Source organism: Pelodiscus sinensis, chromosome 11 (genome assembly GCF_049634645.1).
Source record: "Pelodiscus sinensis isolate JC-2024 chromosome 11, ASM4963464v1, whole genome shotgun sequence".
In the NCBI taxonomy this organism is placed as follows: domain Eukaryota; kingdom Metazoa; phylum Chordata; order Testudines; family Trionychidae; genus Pelodiscus; species Pelodiscus sinensis.
This window is the reverse complement of record NC_134721.1, coordinates 4724627-4744866: the sequence shown is the minus strand read 5'-3', so window position 1 is coordinate 4744866 and position 20240 is coordinate 4724627. Positions and strand designations below refer to the sequence as shown.

At 44.7% G+C, this 20240-nt stretch overlaps 1 protein-coding gene across 5 annotated transcripts in view; it reads left to right on the top strand.

Annotated features, from left to right (window-relative positions):
- The window catches only part of PRICKLE2 (prickle planar cell polarity protein 2), a 223627-nt gene that overhangs the window by 154461 nt on the left and 48926 nt on the right, over positions 1 to 20240 (top strand). For all 5 annotated transcript variants that reach the window (XM_075938504.1, XM_075938506.1, XM_006135077.4 and 2 more), the window contains one exon: positions 2232 to 2415. In XM_075938504.1, coding sequence (XP_075794619.1) covers positions 2232 to 2415 — 184 coding nt within the window. The remainder of the gene's footprint in view (positions 1 to 2231; positions 2416 to 20240) is intronic.

Sequence of the window (20240 nt, the reverse complement as noted above, 5' to 3'; positions counted from 1 at the left end):
TGGGAAAATCTGGCAGATCTCCCTGGCTTGACTTAATGGAGCCTCTTGACTTTTTCTAGAGTGCATTTGCTTGTGTTGTGGAAGGGCTGTGTGGAAATGTAGACTCAAAACTGGATTGGAGCACTAACATTCTCAACTCTCATTGAAGAAATGGCTGAAAGGAAATAAAATTTGGGAGAAAAAAACCCACAGAGTCTCCCTGTTCCTGCTTTCAGGAACTTATAACTTATAGCCAAAAAAAAAAAAAAAAAAAAAACCCGCAAACTGTCAAGCCACCCTTTCCCTTGCTTTGTGTAGGGCTTCATTTTTTCTGAGTAACAGACGGCAGACTTGACTCTGCCCTCGGCTGCAGGAGCGTAAATCATAGCTTAAGTCAATGGTGCAAGTTTGTCAGAGGCTGGGAATGGGTGACAGAAGAGGGATCGCTTGATGATTCCCTGTTCTGTTCATTCCCTCTGGGGCACCTGGCATTGGCCACTGTCAGCAGACAGGACGCTGGGCTTGATGGACCTTTGGTCTGACCCAGTCTGGCCATTCTTACGTCAAGTGAGCACAGAGTCTTACACGTTATACGTAAACTACACCCGGATAGGCCAAGTTACAGGAAAACATTTTACCTACACCTATCGCCAACGGCAACCCAGTTTATCCAGACTCTGCTCCCTTGTCTCTGAGTTTGTCCTCCAGTGGGAACCATACCCAACAACCTCCCTGGTGAGACAATCTCCCATGTCCTTGAAGCAGTCCAGGAAAATGGGGTTGTGCCGTGTATTTTCTTGGCCTTTCCTTAGTGCAACATTCTGGTACATGGCCCAGCCCACTCCGTACAAACCTTCCTGCGGACAACCAGCCAACCCCCGTGATGACTAAATGGGAGCAGAGGGGTGTAGGAGATCTGAGTGGGAGGGAGGTTTGAGGAACAGGCTGTGGTTGGGGGTCTGGTTGGGCGCAGGAGCAGGCTGGGTTGGGAGACCTGGTGTATGTCTGGGGGATGAGAGTAGGGGTCTGGACATGCAGAGAATGAGGGGCACTTACCTGGCTCCATGCACCCTGCCGCTTCCAGGCACTGCTCCCATTGGCCACAATCCTGGCCAATGGGAGCAGCAGGGAAAGCCTCCAGGCAAGTGGTTTCTTGTGCTGTTGTTCCCCCAGCCAGGGGGAAGGGGAGTGGCAGCATGTCAAGCTGCTTGCTCCCCCACAAGCCGGATCTGGCCTGCAAGGCTCAGGGCTCTCCTCCCTGCAGCAGGAAGCTGGCACTGCTGCTCCAGCCTCATGGTGAGAGGGTATAGCACCAGCATGGACTCCCCGTAGGGGAGGGGAAGGGAAGCGAGCCCATGGCCCTTCTGCACGGCAGTCATGGACCACTAGTGATCTGTGCAGCAACCACACTTGGAGAACCACTGCCTTAGTGTTTGCTCCTGCTCCCATTCAAGACAATGGGAAACCTCTCCTTGGCTTTAATGGTGCAAGATCCGGCTTAAAGAGCTTTTTTTAAAAATGTGATGCTTGCAATGAATTCTGAATGGCAGCTTTTACGGAGTTAAGGGATTAGTTATTTGTACTGCATACACCTGGAGGTCTCCATCAGAGATTGGAGCACTCTTGTACTAGGTGCTGTACAAATACGTCTGACAAAAAAACTACTCTTGCCCTAAAAAGCTTGTAACTGAAAGAGAGACTCTTGCACAGTGTTTCAGAGCATGCCCTAATTTAACATGCTCATAATACATTTTATGCCATTTTGTAGCAAATTATGTTGTTAGCATGGTAAAGGAACTTTTCATTCACATCTTTCTGTTTAAGGTGACATGCTACGCATTAAATATCACAGGCCAGGTCTTCAGTGGGTATCAGTCTGAAGTCACTGCAGGTAAACCAGTTTAAACTAGCTGAGAATATGGCTCTACACACATTTATTTGCCTTGTGCAGGTTTATTTCTTAGCATAAAGGAAGAAACAATTTAATCTCCAACTACCTTTAACAATCTAACCCTGTCCTTGACTCTCCAACATTGTTTTGGCAAATCTGGATTTTTTTTCTGTCCATGAAAGAAATCAATACTGAAGTAGAAAGCTGTTCTGGATGAATTGGGTTATTGCCAGGGATGTGCTGCCCTTGAGTGTATGTTTATAGTTTGGTATCTGAGCTCTGGCCATGGGCAGAGATCACTCCAAGTGTTTGTTTTTCAAAATGAAACTCACGGTTGGATCTGTTTCTTCACTATTTGCAGGAAGATTTGCCTTCACTGTAAGTGTCCCCAAGAAGAGCACTTTGTAACAGTTATGCCTCTGGAGATGGAGAAGACGGTGACCAAGCTCATGTTTGACTTTCAGAGGAATTCCACTTCTGATGATGACTCAGGCTGTGCCTTGGAAGAGTATGCATGGGTGCCTCCGGGTCTCAAACCGGAACAGGTAAAACCTTTGGTTTAAAATGTACTTTTAAATTCTCCTTAGAAACAATTAGCCTGGTTTTCAGGGGTGTTGAGCATGAGAATGTTTCCTTGCAGTATGTTATTCAACCACTAGATGGCTCTATGTACTGTATAGAGTTCCAGATACTGTATGGCCTGGGTAAACAAGTGAGACAAAGTTGAGACTAATGTTATGTGGAAACCTACCTTTTTTGGAAAGGGGGGGAGGTCACTATAGATGCTTTTTCCAATGCCTTCTCTTTAAGAACTGAGTCACATAAAGGAACCATAGTAATTTTGTGACTTCCTACGCTAAGACCAATGGAACATGGGAGTACCTGACACTTATCTGGACAAATGCTCTTATTTTCCCCATGTGGATTTGGTTTCTCTGGCATACTAGCTAGAATTCATTGGATAAAGTCACTCAAATGACTAAAATGAAGGTTACATGTTTCTGGAGAGGAAATTAATAGGGGGGATTTAGCCCAGTATGTAGTCAGTGTCAAATGTTCATTTATTTTGATTACTTGCCGTTTACTTGATTTGTTTAGCATTATGCTGAGCTTTACATTTCAGACTTAAAGCTTAATTTCCAGAGGAGATTGTGAAATGAGGTTAGATTTGATAATTGCTATGGTGATCATTTTGAAATCATATAAGGAGGCTGGAATAAGGTGGAGGACCTATATTTGTCGCCTTACATTAGCTGTCTTTAAATATTCTGTTTTTCATAGCTTTATTACCAAAGCCTGAGGCATTTCCTGAAATATTTTGGCACCACCCACGGGCTGTAAATATTATCTGTCGAACTGGAGAAAACCCAGTTGCATTTTCCTTTCTTGTCTCTGTGAGCATTACAGCAGTGCTCAATCCCTGTTTTAAACTCTTTGGTGCCTTACATTTCATCTATTGATTTCTAGCTAGGCTAGTTCAGATTCCACATTGCTTTCTTTCAGCTTTCACAAGTTGGAGATTTCCTTTGTACTCTCCTAGAGATTCTGTGGGCATACGGTCCGAGTCAAGAGAACCCAAATTCCGATACAACGATGGCACAGACTCCAAAAGAACACGGATCTCAGACCCCCGTGTGGATCTTTGTTTTATTTCCACGATGCTTTGGCTGTAGATGCATCTTGAGAAATATTGCTCGTGATTAGAGCACTGGTTTTAGAGAGAGAGTCATCTAAAAATGCTGCCAGGGATGTTGAAAGTCTGAAGTACCGTTCAGATTAATCCAGTGTAGTCTATTAGCTTCCAGCTTGTGCTGCTCTCCGAGGTCACGTCGCTCCTTCGCATGAATATTAACTTTCTAGTCACGGTTCTCAGTCCACCTTGCTTAATCCTCGGACGAACAAATGTGCACCTCCAGGTCTGGCTGTAATCACCGCGGAAATGAAACAGAAAAAGCAAAGTCTAGTGCTGTGAACCTGACTCTCTGTTGCTAAGATGGATGCTTAAATACTTTCTGTTGACCATAACCAGGAGCCATTTTGGGACCCATCCTATTTCCAATGAGCCATTGAGAGCACAGCATCATGGTCTGATTCGTCTATAGCGTGACAAAACTAGACTCCCTAGAAAAAGCAAGAAGTGGGATCTGGGCCTGCTGATGTAATAAAGTCCAGACACACAGTACTCTCCCTTCCCCCTCACCCAGCAGCCTCCCGTCTACTGGGCCCCGACTCCGACTTCTGGCCCCAATCCATTTGTGAAGTTCCAAGCCACCCAGTGAATCCCGCTAATAGATCAGGAAGGCAGTAGGGCAGAGGTGAAAGTGATCCAGTGTGCCCCAGTGCGACAAGAAGTAGGGATGTAAAAGAGTAGTTGATTAGGAAGCAGGAGCCGGAGCTGGGAGGAGCTAGCTTAAAAGCCGGATCCCCCCCAGGACCAGCTCCATGGTGCTGCTTGCCCCCCATACACACAATGCTGCAGCAGTGCACGGGAGAGGGGGAGGCCGTTGAGCCCAGCTCAAGCCCAGCTCGTGACAGGTCCGGAGCTACCCCCGTTGCGGCTCTGCAGTTTAAATGTAGTAGGAGCCGGCCTGCCTGCGCGCCGGGGGTAGCTCTTTCTGAGCACCTCCCCTTGTATCAACTACCTGATTATCCAATTACCCGCCTCTTAACATCCTTAGCAAGAAGCCGGATGGCTGGGACATTTAGCTGGAAGAGGGTGGGTGGGGCACTCCTGCATGGCGCCCGGCTTCCTGCAGGCTTCCGTGCTCAGCAGCAAGCAGCCAGGCAAGTTAGAGGGGCTGGCTGGGGGTGCTATTCTCCCTCTAGGACTGCCCGAGCTCTGAGCCAGCCCACCATCATTTTGTAGAGGAGGGGAGGGTGCAGATGCACATACTGGGTGCCTGTTGCTTTTCCTGCTTCCTGGGACTAGGGAGCAAGGGGAAAGTGCAGAGCCTTTTGTGTTCCTTCTCTGCCCCTCCCTCGGGCAGCCGGGAGCGAGAGGGACACAGCAGGATCTGCACTTCTCCTTCCTCCCTAGTCACAGGAAGCAGGAAAAGCAACAGGGACTTGATATGTTCGGCTGCACCTCCCCACCCCTCAAAATGGTGCTCTTGCCCCCTGATCTCACCCCAAACACCCAGTCCCCTGCCCTGAGCCCCCTGCCCTACATCCTACACCTCTACGTCCCCCCTGCTCTGAGCCCTCCACCCTCCTGCCCCCCTTCCCTGACTCCCACCACCCAAACCCTCTTCCCTGAGCCCCTCCTCATACCACAACCTTGACTCCTGCACACACACCCCATCTCCAGCCCCCTGCACCCACACATACCCCAACCCTGTCTCCTGCACCCTCTACACCACAGCCCCCTGCCCTAACTCCTGTACTCCCCTGCTCCAACCCTCTACCCTCAGCCCCTCATATACCCTAATCTTGTTTCCTGCACCCCTACATCCCCACTCCCCCGCCCTAACTCCTGCATTCCCACACATGCCCCAAACCTCTGCTCTGAGCCACTCCACGTGCCATTCCACATGATATTTCTTACAGGTACTGTTGGATCACAACTCTCCCTGGCCCTAAGATCCCCTCCAATGGTGTGTGTGTGTGTGTGTGTGTGTGTAAGGACAGTACCTGTAAGAATTATAAGTTACTTCCACCCATGCAGAAAGGGGCATGAAGCACAACTTACCAAGGGGCAGAACTGGGGTTGCCAAGTTACAGAATTCAGACTCAAGCAACTCACTGGTACTGGAGTCATGCAAAATTGCAGCCAGGCATGTGGCTTATAAGTTAGGGGTGTGTACATGATGTGAGGTCCCTGGAAGCACTATGTCTTATACAGCTACGTAGATCTAAGGCAGCCATTAAACTACCTATTGGGTCACATTCTGATCTGGTCTGGATTCATTTCTGTGACTCTGGAGTAAATCTACTGAACTATGGGTTTGCAGGCAGTGAAGAGTTCCACGATTTTGTCATTTTGCTGTAGCGTTTCTCTGGTGTGACCTAGTTTGCTAGTGGAGGGAGTTTTTCTTCAGTTTCCAACTCTGCTAAAATTTCTTTTAAAAATAACTCTGGGTAAATTGGGAAATAGTCCCCTGGCAGACTAGAGCTTTCTAGATATGTTTGGAAGACAGAGCTCCCATCTCCATAGGACACAATTGTTTACTAAGAGCCTTTGGGTGTGTCTAGACTACAGAGTTTTGTCGACAAAAGTGGACTTTTGTCGACAAAACTATACCTGCATCTACACTACCGCTGAGTTCTGTCGACATAACGTTGACAGAACTCAGCAGTTTTGTCGACGCTGGTAAACCTCATTTTATGAGGCATAACGCCTTCTGTCGACAGAGTTCTGTCGACAGAAGGTGTTATTGCATGTAGGGTTGTGTCTAGACTACAGGGTTTTGTCGACAAAGCAACTTGGTTTGTCGACAGAACTGAATGTAGTCTAGACGCTCTTTGTCGACAAAACTTCTGTCGACAAAACCCTGTAGTCTAGACGTACCCTTTGAAGGCTCTCAGAGGAGAAGATGGCCACCATCCATCATTCATGAACAATTAGTCTTAAACTACTGCTTCTGACCAAGATTGCCATTGATTTAATATTTTCTTTTTCTCTATAGTTCCCTCCAGTAGATCTAAGACGGGGTAGCCAATAAGTAGCCCATGGGTAATAAGTAGCCAGTAGTGAGCCAAGTCAGCAGGTAGATCCACTCGTAGCTCCTGTTGGCCAAGGATTGCCATTCCAGGCCAATGGGAGCTGCAGGAAGCAGTGCGAACTGATATACCACTTCTCACAGCTCCCATTGTCCGGGCTTAGCAATCCATGGCCAACAGGATCTGCAAGCAGCTGTACCTGCAGGCGTGCAGGTAAACCAAGCATCTGTCGAGCCCTGTCCAGCCTGTGGGCTGCTTATTGCCCACCTCTGATATAAGGTCAACATAAAAAGAGATGCTTCTATTTTCTTTTAGCATCAGTAGATGAAATTGTGAATGAATATCAGGTCACACCCCCATGTATGACCAATAAAGAAATCCCCTGTCCACAAATATAGTAACAGGTTTTGACAGCTTCGATACATCGTTACTGAATTCTGATGGTCCAAAGTCTATAACTAGATGCTTAAGTATATCTAAAGGAGAGTTTTTGTAGTCAGACAAAGAATGGGTGGGGTTCTTGCCCACTTCTTCAAATATGATCAACTGGGAAATGCTGTGTGGTGACCATGTAAGAATCAGGTTGGTAACATGACACACATGATTTGTTACTAATGGAAATTTTGGGTCAAGGATTTTATAATGAATGATACAGGAATTGTATTGATCCCTGGCTTAACACCACATTAGCTCAACAAAGATGTTCAGTGCGTGGGACTACATAGTCTTGTGCAAGCTGGCTATCCTTTGACCTCCAGTGTGGAAAGAGACTGATCTCAGAAGACAGAAAAGTTCTTATTTCCCAATTTCAGACGATTGGAATGTTGGCATGGAAGAAATTGCTTCATAGACCTGATCCAAAGCCATTTGACTACAATGGCTCAAGCCCTTTATGAGCTCTTGATTTATAAGATTATCTGAAAACACCTTATTCTTGGAAATGAATTTCTCTCTTAGCTGAAGAAAACACAGATATGCCTTGTAGGGCAGAAAGTCAACCTAAGGTAGGCAACTCCTGCACATGAATAGCATAGCTGGAGTCGATGTACCTTAGGCTGAATTTCTGCAGCATCCCCACTGTGGGAGGTCGATGAGAGAAACTCTCCCATCAAATTCCTTTATTCCTTGCGACCCTTTGGTGTACCAGAGTCGACAGGGGCATGATCAGCAGTTGATTTAGCAGGGCCTTATTAGACCTGCTAAATCAACCCACGGGAGATTGTTCTCCACAGGATCTATCTCCTAGTAAGAGGAGGCAAACCCTGAGATTACTAAGACAAGACACTATAGGAAAGGCCTAGCAGTCTAAGGCCGTTTTTGAGGAGTGTTTGTGCCTCATCCATAGTTCATTAATCTTACATGTGTTTTGCATCTCAGTATTGAAATATCAATAGAGACAATAAAAAAATCTACCAAATAAATTGGAATCACAGACCGGCGCGCTCTGCTGACTAAGGAAATCTGGGAGACAGGGTCAGGAGCCGAAGTCTTGGCTGGAGCTTGTGTGCTGCTAGCCAACATTTCACATGGCTCCCTGTGGTCAGATTAAGGACGTACTTTTAAAACTCTAATCTTTAGCAGTGCATTTCCTATATTGCTGGACACCATGTGCAGAGGCGGCGAGGAGGTTGGAGTTTTCAGGGGCCACGGCTCGTTAGCTAGAGACATTTAGAAAAAGGTTTAACCTCCCGATTTCATTTCTGAAGAGGAGGGATTTTTGTGGACTTATAACTTGTTACGGGAGCACTCGTTTGTTCTCCCAGAGGCATTGGAAATTAAAAGCTTTGTCAATGGTGTCTCCAGTTTTTTGGACATGTCATGTGGACTGAGCTTCAGAGAGATTTGTTACAGCTTGGCATAGCCCTAATGACAGCATCTGTACTGTGCCTCTGAAACATGAGAGAAGGGGTTGTGGTGGGCACGTTCTGTGAGTTGAACAAACAGTAGTAGTTAACGGTCACTCCAGATCCTCCACCTGGGTTTCCTCTCATTCCCAGGCTCAAGCCCCCTTTATACAGCAAAAGCATTTAATCCCCTCTTGCTGACAGCATAGTTGCTCAGGAAAAGTCCCTTAAAAGTTATAAAAATGTGATCTAAGGCAATATTAATCATGCTAAGGGTCATGAGACCAATTTCTTCTACAACATGCACTGGAATCTTGGCCTTGAGAACTTTGCAATATGGTGCGAAATGAGCCGCTGTCACAGAGACTCTATTCAGTAGCTAATATATTCAGTAGCTTCTGTTTGGTAACGTTGGCTAGGCATATTCGACGGAGGCCTAGTTTATAATACCCTCAAGCTCCAGCAGTAACTAGTCTAGCCCTTAAGCTGCATGCAAAGAACTGCCAAGGGTCTGCCACAGCTTTACTCAAATTTACAGACTTAGGCACTAAATTAAAGTTGCCCACCACTGCAGCTTCGCACACGGGAGAAATAAAATGTATTTTTAGATGCCTTTTAGCATCTTTGCCTCGCTTGGCCACCCCTGTGTTGCTCAGGTAATGCAAAAGGAATAGACCACGTCCCCTAACTGAAGACTGCACAGTGTTGTGGAGTTGGCCACAAAGGAAAGGCCAGACCAGCCAGCCCCTATGTCACCCTTGCGACAGCCCCAGATGCAGCAGATGTGTTAATGGCAGACAGCAGAAGTGGCCAGGAAGTGCTGTGTTCTGACAGATGTTCCCTTGGGGCCCCTTGCCAGCTGGCAGAGGTTAATGTAGCCCCATGCTGCTTCAGAGGCATGGCTTTGTTTTACTTGGAATATGTTTTAATGTCTCTACCGAGCCCATCCTCTAGCCTGCTGTGGGGCTATGCTGGGAATCAGGGAGCAGTGACCCTGTTTATTGGGCCTGCCTCTCTCTTGCTTCAGTGAATGTAAAACATGATGATGCAGAGAATCTGACCCATTGTTCAGTGGGATGAATTTGGCCATCGTTAGCTGATGGCAATTACTGCAGCAGCTGGATTCTGGTGGGAGTTCATTTCCCTGACTTGTCCTATCTTGGAGTCAATCAGCTTGTTTGTATAAACGGTTACATCAGAAACCAGATGCGGTTCGTTCTCAATTTATTTTTCTTTTCCTCCTCAAATTTCATCTGAAGTCGTTTGCATGTTTTGCAACTGGGGGCGTACGTGTATTGGACAGCAGAGGTAAGACGCAGGAAATATCAAAGACTGGGAAATTAAAACAGGCAAATTCCACAGCGGGAAGTCTAAAGTTGCACCGAAGCTTTATGTCAGCATTTAACGTCAACATGTTACACCAGGGCTCCAAGTGTTATGTGCTACTGTATGTATTGTAAACACGAAAGAATTCTCCGTTGGCATGCTTTGCTGGATTTCTAAACATGGCAATTACTGTGCATGCAATAAACGATTATCCCAGTTCGTGGAGGCTCCAAGGATGATCGTGCTTTTGGGGGGGGAGGGGTCTTGGTGCAGTGAGTTGGTAGATGACAACCGCTAATCGCTTTTCCAAGTGATCTTAAAAGGTCATTGTAAGGTCATAATTGGTTTTTGTAAAATATCCTCATCTCCCTCCCAGGCTTTTACAAAATCAAATGCCGGTTGATATTTTACCAGTTTCATTCTTTTTCTTTAATGCCAATGAAATCAGCTTGTATAGAGAATATTTTCAAACCAAGTCTGCTAGACCAACGATGGGCAACGGAGACTAGTGAGTAGGCCACATGAGTGACTCTCCTTCAACTCAAGGAGTAGCAAGATTGTTGTCACCAAGACGGTCTCCCAAGATAGGACAGTTTTGCTAACTGCGCTTTTGTACGTAGAATTTGTGAGATGTGCAGACTGAAATGTCGCAGCACTTTGATTGGATGCAGAGAAAGTGCACGGCTCTCACAGACAATATTGTGCACAATCAGCACACATCTCACTTCCTGTGCCCTCACTTTATATGAATGTCATGTTAGTAACACAAGTAGGGGAAAAAAGTACACAGAAGGAAACAAACAGAATCTAACAACCCTGTCTGTGGGCAACAGTAAACAAAATGTCTTGCGGGACACACATAAATCCTGATGGGCCATATACTGCCCATAGAGCATAAGAAACTGAATGGGATTGAGTATAAGAACATAAGAACGGCCGTACTGGGTCAGACCAAAGGTCCATCTAGCCCAGTAGCCTGTCTGCTGACAGTGGCCAGTACCAGGTGCCTCAGAAAGGGTGGACCGAAGACAATGATCAAGCAATTTGTCTCCTGACATCCTTCTCTAGCCTCTGACAAACAGAGGCCAGGGACACCATTTCTATCCCCTGGCTAATAGCCTTTTATGGACCAAACCTCCATGAAATTATCTAGCTTCTCTTTAAACTCTGTTATAGTCCTAGCCTTCACAGCCTCCTCTGGCAAGGAGTTCCACAGGTTGACTACACGCTGTGTGAAGAAGAACTTTCTTTTATTAGTTTTAAACCTGCCACCCATTAATTTCATTTGGTGTCCTTTAGTTCTATTATGGGAACTAATAAATAACTTTTCTTTATCCGCCCTCTCCACCCCACTCATGATTTTATATACCTCTATCATATCCCCCTTCAGTCTCCTCTTTTCTAAACTGAAACGTCCTAGTCGCTTTAACCTCTCTTCATATGGGACCTGTTCCAAACCCCTAATCATTTTAGTTGCCCTTTTCTGAACCCTTTTCAAGGCCAAAATATCTTTTTTGAGGTGAGGAGACCACATCTGTATACAGTATTCAAGATGTGGGCGTACCATAATTTTATACAGGGGCAGTAAGATATTCTGTGTCTTATTTTCTATCCCTTTCTTAATAATTCCTAGCATCCTATTTGCCTTTTTGACCGCTGCTGCACACTGTGTGGAAGTTTTCAGAGAACTATCCACGATAACTCCAAGATCTCTTTCCTGATTTGTCGTAGCCAAATTAGCCCCCATCATACTGTATGTATAGTTGGCGTTATTTTTCCTGATGTGCATTACTTTACACTTATCCACATTAAATTTCATTTGCCATTTTGTTGCCCAATCACTCAGTTTGGTGAGATCTTTTTGGAGTCCCTCACAGTCTGCTTCTGTCTTGACTATCCTAAACAGTTTGTTATCATCCGCAAACTTTACCACCTCACTGCTTACCCCTTTCTCCAGATCATTTATGAATAAGTTGAACAGGATTGGTCCCAGGACTGACCCTTGGGGGACACCACTAGTTACCCCTCTCCATTCTGAAAATTTGCCATTTATTCCTACCCTTTGTTTCCTGTCTTTTAACCAGTTCTCAATCCAAGGACCTTCCCATGGCCATGTAATTTACACGGGAGCCTTTGGTGAGGGACCTTGTCAAAGGCTTTCTGAAAATCTAAGTATATTATATCTACTGGATCCCCCTTGTCTGCATGTTTGTTAACCCCTTCAAAGAACTCTAATAGATTAGTAAGACATGATTTCAGTATAACAGCACAGACACTGACTTATCTACCTCCACTAATTATGCCAAGGGAAATGGAGGACACAAAACCAGTGAAAAGTTAAGGGGTCATTAGTAACAAAGGGATTTTTTTAATTTAATTTTTTTAGCTGTCTCCATCCTTTTAAAGATGACTAGGCAACAAGCACAACATTGCTGGATAATGATTGGATAAGAAACGTGACAGAATTCTGATTGGTCAACAAGCGTTCAGAGCAATCTCCATAAAAAGAGACAGTTTCTCACCTAACATAAATTGGCATATTGAGGAGTCCCCATTTGCGCCTATGCCACCCTCTCTGAAGCTCTGGGTAAATGTGGTGTGTTGATGGGGGAGGAATAAGAACATAAGTACGACCATACTGGGTCACACCCAAGGTCCATCTAGCCCAGTATCCTGTCTTCTGACCGTGGCCAATGCCAGATGCCCTAGAGGGAATGAACTGAACAAGTTATCAGCAACTGATCCAATCCCTGTTGCCCATTCCCAGCTTCTGACAAACAGAGGCTAGGGACACTATCCCTGCCCCTCCTGGCTAATAGCCATTAATGGACCCATCCTCCATGAATTTATCTAGCTCTTTTTGGAACCCTTGTAAAGTCCTGGTGTTCACAACATCCTCTGGCAAGGAGTTCCACAGGTTGACTATGCAATGTGAAAAGAAATACTTTGTTTTAAATCTGCTACCTATTAATTACATTTGGCGATCTCTAGTTTTTAATGGAAACAAGTAAATAACTTTTCCTTATCTACTTCTCCACACCATTCAAGATTTTAGACCTCTATCGTATTCCCCCTTCGTCTCCTCTTTTTTAAGCTGAAAAGTCCCAGTCTTTTTAATCTCTCCTCGAATGGCAGCCGTTCCAAATCTCTATCATTTTTGTTGCCTTTCTGTACTTTTTTTCAGTGCCAGGATATCTTTTTTGAGATGAGATGATCACATCTGCAGGCAATACAAGATGTGTAACATAGATAGATATAGAGAGAGTAAGATGTTCTCTGTCTTATTCTTTGTCCTTTTTTTAATGATTGCCAACATTGTTTGCTTTTTTGACTGCCACTGCACATTGAGTGGATGTTTTCTGAGGACTAGCCACTATGACTCCAAGATCTCTCTCTCTGTTAACAGCTAATTTACTTCCCATCATTTTTGTATGCATAGTTGGGATGATGATGTCCAATATGCATTACTTCGTATTCATGGCCTCTGATTTTACAGTAGCTGAGAATCTGGCCCATAATTTAAACCCAGACAATGCAACTGTACCTGTGCTTTGCCACTAGGCCTTTGGAATTTTAAAGTCCCAGTCTCTAAAGGGGCAATGCAGGATGCAGGTAGATTTATACACCGATGAAGTGCTCATCATTCCTAGGAATTTCATTTATGAGACACCTTACACAAGGGCACCTGTTTTGTACCGTGAGGCTTAAAATCAAAGACAGAATGATTTCCACCGCCAGAGGCATGGGATTATATGCACACCTTGGTGTTATTCAATTATAATATGGATTAATTAATGTGGTTTCAAATACTAACAAACACACAAGGATTCTTTTAATATGATTCCTTTCCTGCCAAAGAGATTTATTAATTTTTCCTGCATGATTGCCACTGGGCACCATTTGCTACTCAGATTCTTTATGGTCGCACCCCAATCATAGGAGAGTTTTTATTTGTTCTCTGTGGGTTTACTGCTAGGTCCATTCCCACACTTGCTCTCCAATTCCCCTGTGCACATCCCTTCCCCCCACCCGCACACACTGTCTCTCTGAGCCAGAACAAGGGTTCAGCCCAGTGTGGAATGTTTAGGGAGGAAATTAAATGGAACGACTGCAGAGGCCCTGGCCAAAATTCAGACTTCAAGTATTACAATAGAAAAAAAATCATTGGAGTCAGAAAACAGTTTATCTTTCTAGTTTGAATTTAATTATCGTGTCCAGCCCCAACCCTGGACAGCAAGCGGGTGAAGGAAGGGATGGACTTCTGCTTAAGTCATTGGATCTGGGACTTGAGATCTGCGTTCAATCCCTGACTGCCACAGATTTCTAGTGTGATCTAAATACCTCCTTTCTGTCTGGTCTGTTGAGCTTGTAAACCCCTGAGAGCAGGGTCTCTCTCTTACGATGTGCATGTACAGTGCCCAGCATGCAGGCCTCAATGTTACTTAGTAGGATTACTGCAAATAGTAAGCAATAGCCATTCGTCTGTGGGCTCTGACTAGCTCCATATTCTTGCTTGAACAGAACTGACCAATAAAATTTAGCTCCTCCTAAACTAGAGCATGTGTGGATGCGATACAAAGGCTGTTTCACATATACAAATATATTGTTTCACATAATATCCACGCCCGACAAAATCTCTTAGCTGCTATTGGCTGGAAACTGGCCAGTGGGAGCTGAGAAATTGTGCTGCCCTGCCCCACCCCCCAGAAAAAATTGTGGCCAATAGGAGCTGAGCAATGTTTCTGGAAGTGGGGACAGTGCACAAAGCCTCCCTACCTCTTCCCCCCCCCCCCCCCAACACCACAGCAGAGACAGCCACAGGGAGCAGCCAGCCACTTTGAGCACCACTATTCTATGCCAGAGGGGCAGGCTGCGGGCTGGATTAAAAGGCTTGGCAGCTGCATCTGGCCTGCGGGCTGTATCTTGCCCACCCCTGAACTACAGCAAGAGAGGAATGTTCATTTCTTTAGAGGCGTGTCAGTTTTAAAGACATGCTATTAAAGCCCAGGAACGATTTCGTAAAAATGCCAGTTAATACGCTAGTCTTCAGGGAGAAGTCAGAGTGGGACTAGAACCTGGATCTCTGAGTTTTAAGCACTCTGCCAGACGGGTTACAGAAGAAGCTCTGCTAGTTCAAGCCAGCGCAGACTTGTTTAAACTGTTTGCTGCATTCTTCCCACTTAAGCCAATGTTCGTTTTGAAGCTCTCACACGGAGGGTCATGAGACGAGGCCACAAGTGGATTTCTCTCACACATACACACCAGCTGAAATAGCCCCGCACTTCACAATGTAAACAGTTCCGCATGCTGACAAAATAAAGTCACTTACAGCGAGGGGGCAGTGAGGACGGACAAGAACTCTGTACGCTGCCAGGTGGCATAGAGCAATCAGGAGCACCCTGCTGCATAAGCAAATCCTGCAGCAATGCTGGCTCTCCCTTAGTCACAGGTAAGAGCTGACTCATCGCCCTACTGTCTGTCACCGGTGGAGTTGGAATCATAGAATCCCAGGGCTGGAAGAGACCTCAGGAGTCATCGAGTCCAGCCCCCTGCCCAAAGCAGGACCAACCCCAACTCAATCATCCCAGCCAGAGCTTGGTCAAACCAGGACTTCAAAACCTCTAGGGATGGAGATTCCACCATCTCACTAGGGAACCCGTCCTAGTGCTTCACCACCCTCCTAGGGAAGTAGCTTTTCTTAATATCCAGCCTAGACCTCCCCCACTGCAACTTGAGACCATTACTCCTCATTCTCTCATCTGTCCCCACTGAGAACAGCCTCTCTCCATTCTCTTTGGAACCCCCTTTCAGGCAGCTGAAGGCTGCTATCAAATCCCCCCTCACTCTTCTCTTCTGTAGACTAAACAAATCCAAGTCCCTCAGCGTCTCCTTATAGGTCATGTGCTCCATCCCCCTAATCATTTTGGTTGCCCTCCACTGGACCCTCTCCAATGCATCCACGTCCTTTCTGTACTGGGGGGCCCCGAACTGGACACAATACTCCAGATGTGGTCTCACCAGAGCTGAATAAAGGGGAATAAACACTTCTCTAGATCTGCTGGAAATACTCCTCCTAATACACCCTTATATGCCATTAGCCTGCTTGGCTACAAGAGCACCCTGTTGACTTATATCCAGCTTCTCAATGCATCCTGTGCCCTGACTGATTGCTGTGCAAGATGCTGTGCAAGTTTCTATTCTCAGACAAAAAACCCTTCAGAAACAGAATGCGAGGAGAAGTGCTGAGCCGGCATTCAGATACAAATTTTAGACCCTGACACAAGGCCTAAGTAGACACCTGGAGTGGTTCTCCCATTACAATCAGTAATTTCCCATTTAGGCACTCGCACCGTCTTACCACTGTTGGAGATAAGCCACATCCACTCTGATTTAATTAGCACAGATGTCACACTCCCATCTCTGTATCCTTTTTCCCTCTTTTCTCTTCATCATGCGAGGAAGTGAATTGTAGCTCACAAAAACTTATGCCCTAATAAATGTGTTAGTCTTTCAAGTGCCACCGGACTCTTTGTTGTTTCTAATGCTCTTAGTTTGTATAGGGCTGGATCCTGCAAAGTTTTGAATGTGCTGGCCATGATCATAGAAAGACATTTTAATGAGAAATAAGAATATAAGAGGGTTGCATTGACATATTACTGTAGAAATGTAGAATCACAAAATACTAGAACTGGAAGGGACCTTGAGAGGTCAAGTCCAGTCTAGAACATCCCTGATAGATGTCTATCCAACCTGCTCTCAAATATCTCTAGTGATGGCGATTCCACAACTACCCTAGCCAATTTATTCCAGTGTATAACCACCCTGACAGGAAGTTATTCCTAATTTTCAGCCTAAACCTCATGTTGCAATTTACACCCATTGCTTCTTGAGCTATCATCAAAGGCTAAGGAGAACATTTTATCTCTTTCCTCCTTGTGATACCCTTTTGGGTACTTGAAAGCTGCTATCCTGTCCCCTCTGTCTTCTCTTTTCCAAACTAAACAAACATGAATGCGATTGTTTGCTGCAACAGCTCAACGCAAAAGAGATTTGCTGATGCTACCCACAATTCCTTGTACACGGAACGTCTTTGTCAAATAATAGCTTGAATCTCTGCAACCTTTTTCTTCTGAAAGAGGTTCTGTGCAATTAGTCACTGGAAGAAAATAGATTCACCAAAGGAATCTGAAGTTATCATTTATTCAGACTTTGAAAGTTAAACTTCTAAACAGAGGAATTAAACTGAAAACACCCTCTTCCCCGCCCCAGAACTCAGAAACCTGGAAAACAGACAAGCATTTGTGTAGTAATGTAATTATTTTCTTCAATTCATTGACTAGAGTTGGCTTAACTTTAAAGAATTTTTTCCTTTAGTTTTATTTGACACAGGCTTTTTTTCTCTCAAAATTACTAGCGTTTTTTGCTAGTAATTTCGTCTTTAAAATTCACACTGATCTACTTTTTTAGGTGGATGGGGGGAATCAGACTCAGAAGCTGTGAGAAAAGAACTATTAGTATGAAGATCAATATCTTTCATTTTGTTGTATTTTCCTCTGCTTGTTCTGTGATTTTCAGAGTGTGGGTGAGAGAGAGAGAGAGATGCTTAAAAGCAAGACTAGACCTGTTGGAGCTACTCCCCTTGCCTTTCCAGTATTCCTGAGTCCCACCTACAAGACCTTTCCTGTCAGGTTACTGGTCCAGGTTGTACCTTGAGGTCTGTGACGTTGTTTGACTTTTATTAGGACTTGGCCTGAGATCTTTTAAATTCCTTCTGGGTTGATGTAATTCAAATCTGACACAAGTCACAGAGGACAGAGGAACACGGGTTAATTCAGTGTGAAATCTAACCGATCTTACTCAGGAGCCTATGAATTATAACACTGCTTGCTAAGGCACCTGCAAACAAAGGAGGGTGTTACCAAGGGAAATAATAAAAAAAAACGGTGTTTGTTGTATATGGCAAAAGTGCCGGACATTGTAGTAATTAAAAATAGTTAACAGTAAAAAAAAATTACTTGGGTTAGGGATGTTAAATTGTGGTTATCTTAACTAATTGTGTAATCGATACAATTGTACTAACTACAAGATTAGTCAATAAGGACCGCTGTGGAGAGCCGCAGTGGGAGTAGCTCTAGGAGCCGGCTGGATCCGGGACTGAGTAGTCCCGGCTCCTGTTGGCTCCGGGAACCACCCACGCTGCAGCGCTGCATTTTAAATGTATTAAGAGCTGCCAGGCTCTTACTCCATTTAGAATGCAGAGGTGCAGTGTCCCGGACCAGTGCAAGCCGGGACTGCTCACTCCAGCACCCCCTGTTCACGGCAGCTGGCTGTCTACCGCACACAGAGGCTTCTTGGCAGTAGCAGCCCCTGTCCATGGGGGGTGCCCAGCTCCGCACTGGAACCCCCGCGAACATAAGAACGGCCGTGCTGGGTCAGACCAAAGGTCCATCTAGCCCAGTAGCCTGTCTGCCGACAGTGGCCAGCACCAGGTGCTCCAGAGAGCGTGGACCGAAGACAATGATCAAGCGATTTGTCTCCTGCCATCCTTCTCCAGCCTCTGACAAACAGACGCCAGGGACACCAATTCTATCCCCTGGCTAATAGCCTTTTATGGACCTAACCTCCATGAAATTATCTAGCTTCTCTTTAAACTCTATTATAGTCCTAGCCTTCACAGCCTCCTCTGGCAAGGAGTTCCACAGGTTGACTACACGCTGTGTGAAGAAGAACTTTCTTTTATTAGTTTTAAACCAGCTACCCATTAATTTCATTTGGTGTCCTCTAGTTCTTCTATTATGGGAACTAATACATAACTTTTCTTTATCCACCCTCTCCACCCCACTCATGATTTTATATACCTCTATCATATCCCCCTCAGTCTCCTCTTTTCTAAACTGAAAAGTCCCAGTCACTTTAACTTCTCTTCATATGGGACCCGTTCTAAACCCCTAATCATTTTAGTTGTCCTTTTCTGAACCATTTCCAAGGCCAAAATATCTTTTTTGAGGTGAGGAGACCACATCTGTACACAGTATTCAAGATGTGGGCGTACCATAATTTTATATAGGGGCAGTAAGATATTCTGTGTCTTATTTTCTATCCCTTTCTTAATAATTCCTAGCATCCTATTTGCCTTTTTGACCGCCGATGCACACTGTGTGGAAGTTTTCAGAGAACTATCCACGATAACTCCAAGATCTCTTTCCTGATTTGTCGTAGCCAAATTAGCCCCCATCATACTGTACGAATAGTTGGCGTTATTTTTCCTGATGTGCATTACTTTACACTTATCCACATTAAATTTCATTTGCCATTTTGTTGCCCAATCACTCAGTTTGTTGAGATCTTTTTGGAGTCCCTCACAGTCTGCTTCTATCTTGACTATCCTAAACAGTTTGGTATCATCCGCAAACTTTACCACCTCACTGCTTACCCCTTTCTCCAGATCATTTATGAATAAGATGAACAGGATTGGTCCCAGGACTGACCCTTGGGGGACACCACTAATTATCCCTCTCCATTCTGAAAATGTACCATTTATTCCTACCCTTTGTTTCCTGTCTTTTATCCAGTTCTCAATCCAAGGACCTTCTCTCTTATCCCATGGTCATGTAATTTACACAGGAGCCTTTGGTGAGGGACCTTGTCAAAGGCTTTCTGAAAATCTAAGTATATTATATCTACTGGATGCCCCTTGTCTGCATGTTTGTTAACCCCTTCAAAGAACTCTAATAGATTAGTAAGACATTATTTCCCTTTACAGAAACCATGCTGACTTTTGTCCAACAAATTATGATGTTCTATGTACCTCACAATTTTATTGTTTCGACTAATTTGCCCGGTACTGAAGTTAGATTTACCGGTCTGTAATTGCCAGGATCTCCTCTAGAGCTCTTTTTAAATACTGGTGTCACTTGGCTACCTTCCAGTCGTTAGGTACGGAAGCCGATTTAAAGGAAAGGTTACAAACCACAGATAATAGCTCAGCAATTTCCCATTTGAGTTCTTTTAGAACCCTTGGATGAATGCCATCCGGTCCCGGAGATTTGTTAACATTAAGTTTTTCTATTTGTTCCATAACCTCCTCTAATGACACTTCAATCCGGGACAGTTCCTCAGATTCATCACCCACAAAGGACGGTGCAGATTTGGGAATGTCCCTAACGTCATCAGCCGTGAAGACTGAAGCAAAGAAATCATTTAGTTTATCCGCAATGGCTTTATCATCCTGGATTGCTCCTTTTATATCTCGATTGTCTAGGGGACCCAGAGGTTTTTTAGCAGGCTTCCTGCTTCTAATGTACTTAAAAAACATTTTGTTATTTCTTTTTGAGTTTTTGGCTAGCTGTTCCTCAAAATCTTTTTTTGCTTTTCTTATTACATTTTTACACTTGATTTGATAGCGTTTATATTCCTTTCTATTTATCTTACTAGGATTGGATTTCCACTTCTTAAAAGATACCTTTTTGTCCCTCACTGCTTCTTTTACATGGTGGTTAAGTCACAGTGACTCTTTTTTAGGTCTCTTGCTATGTTTTTTA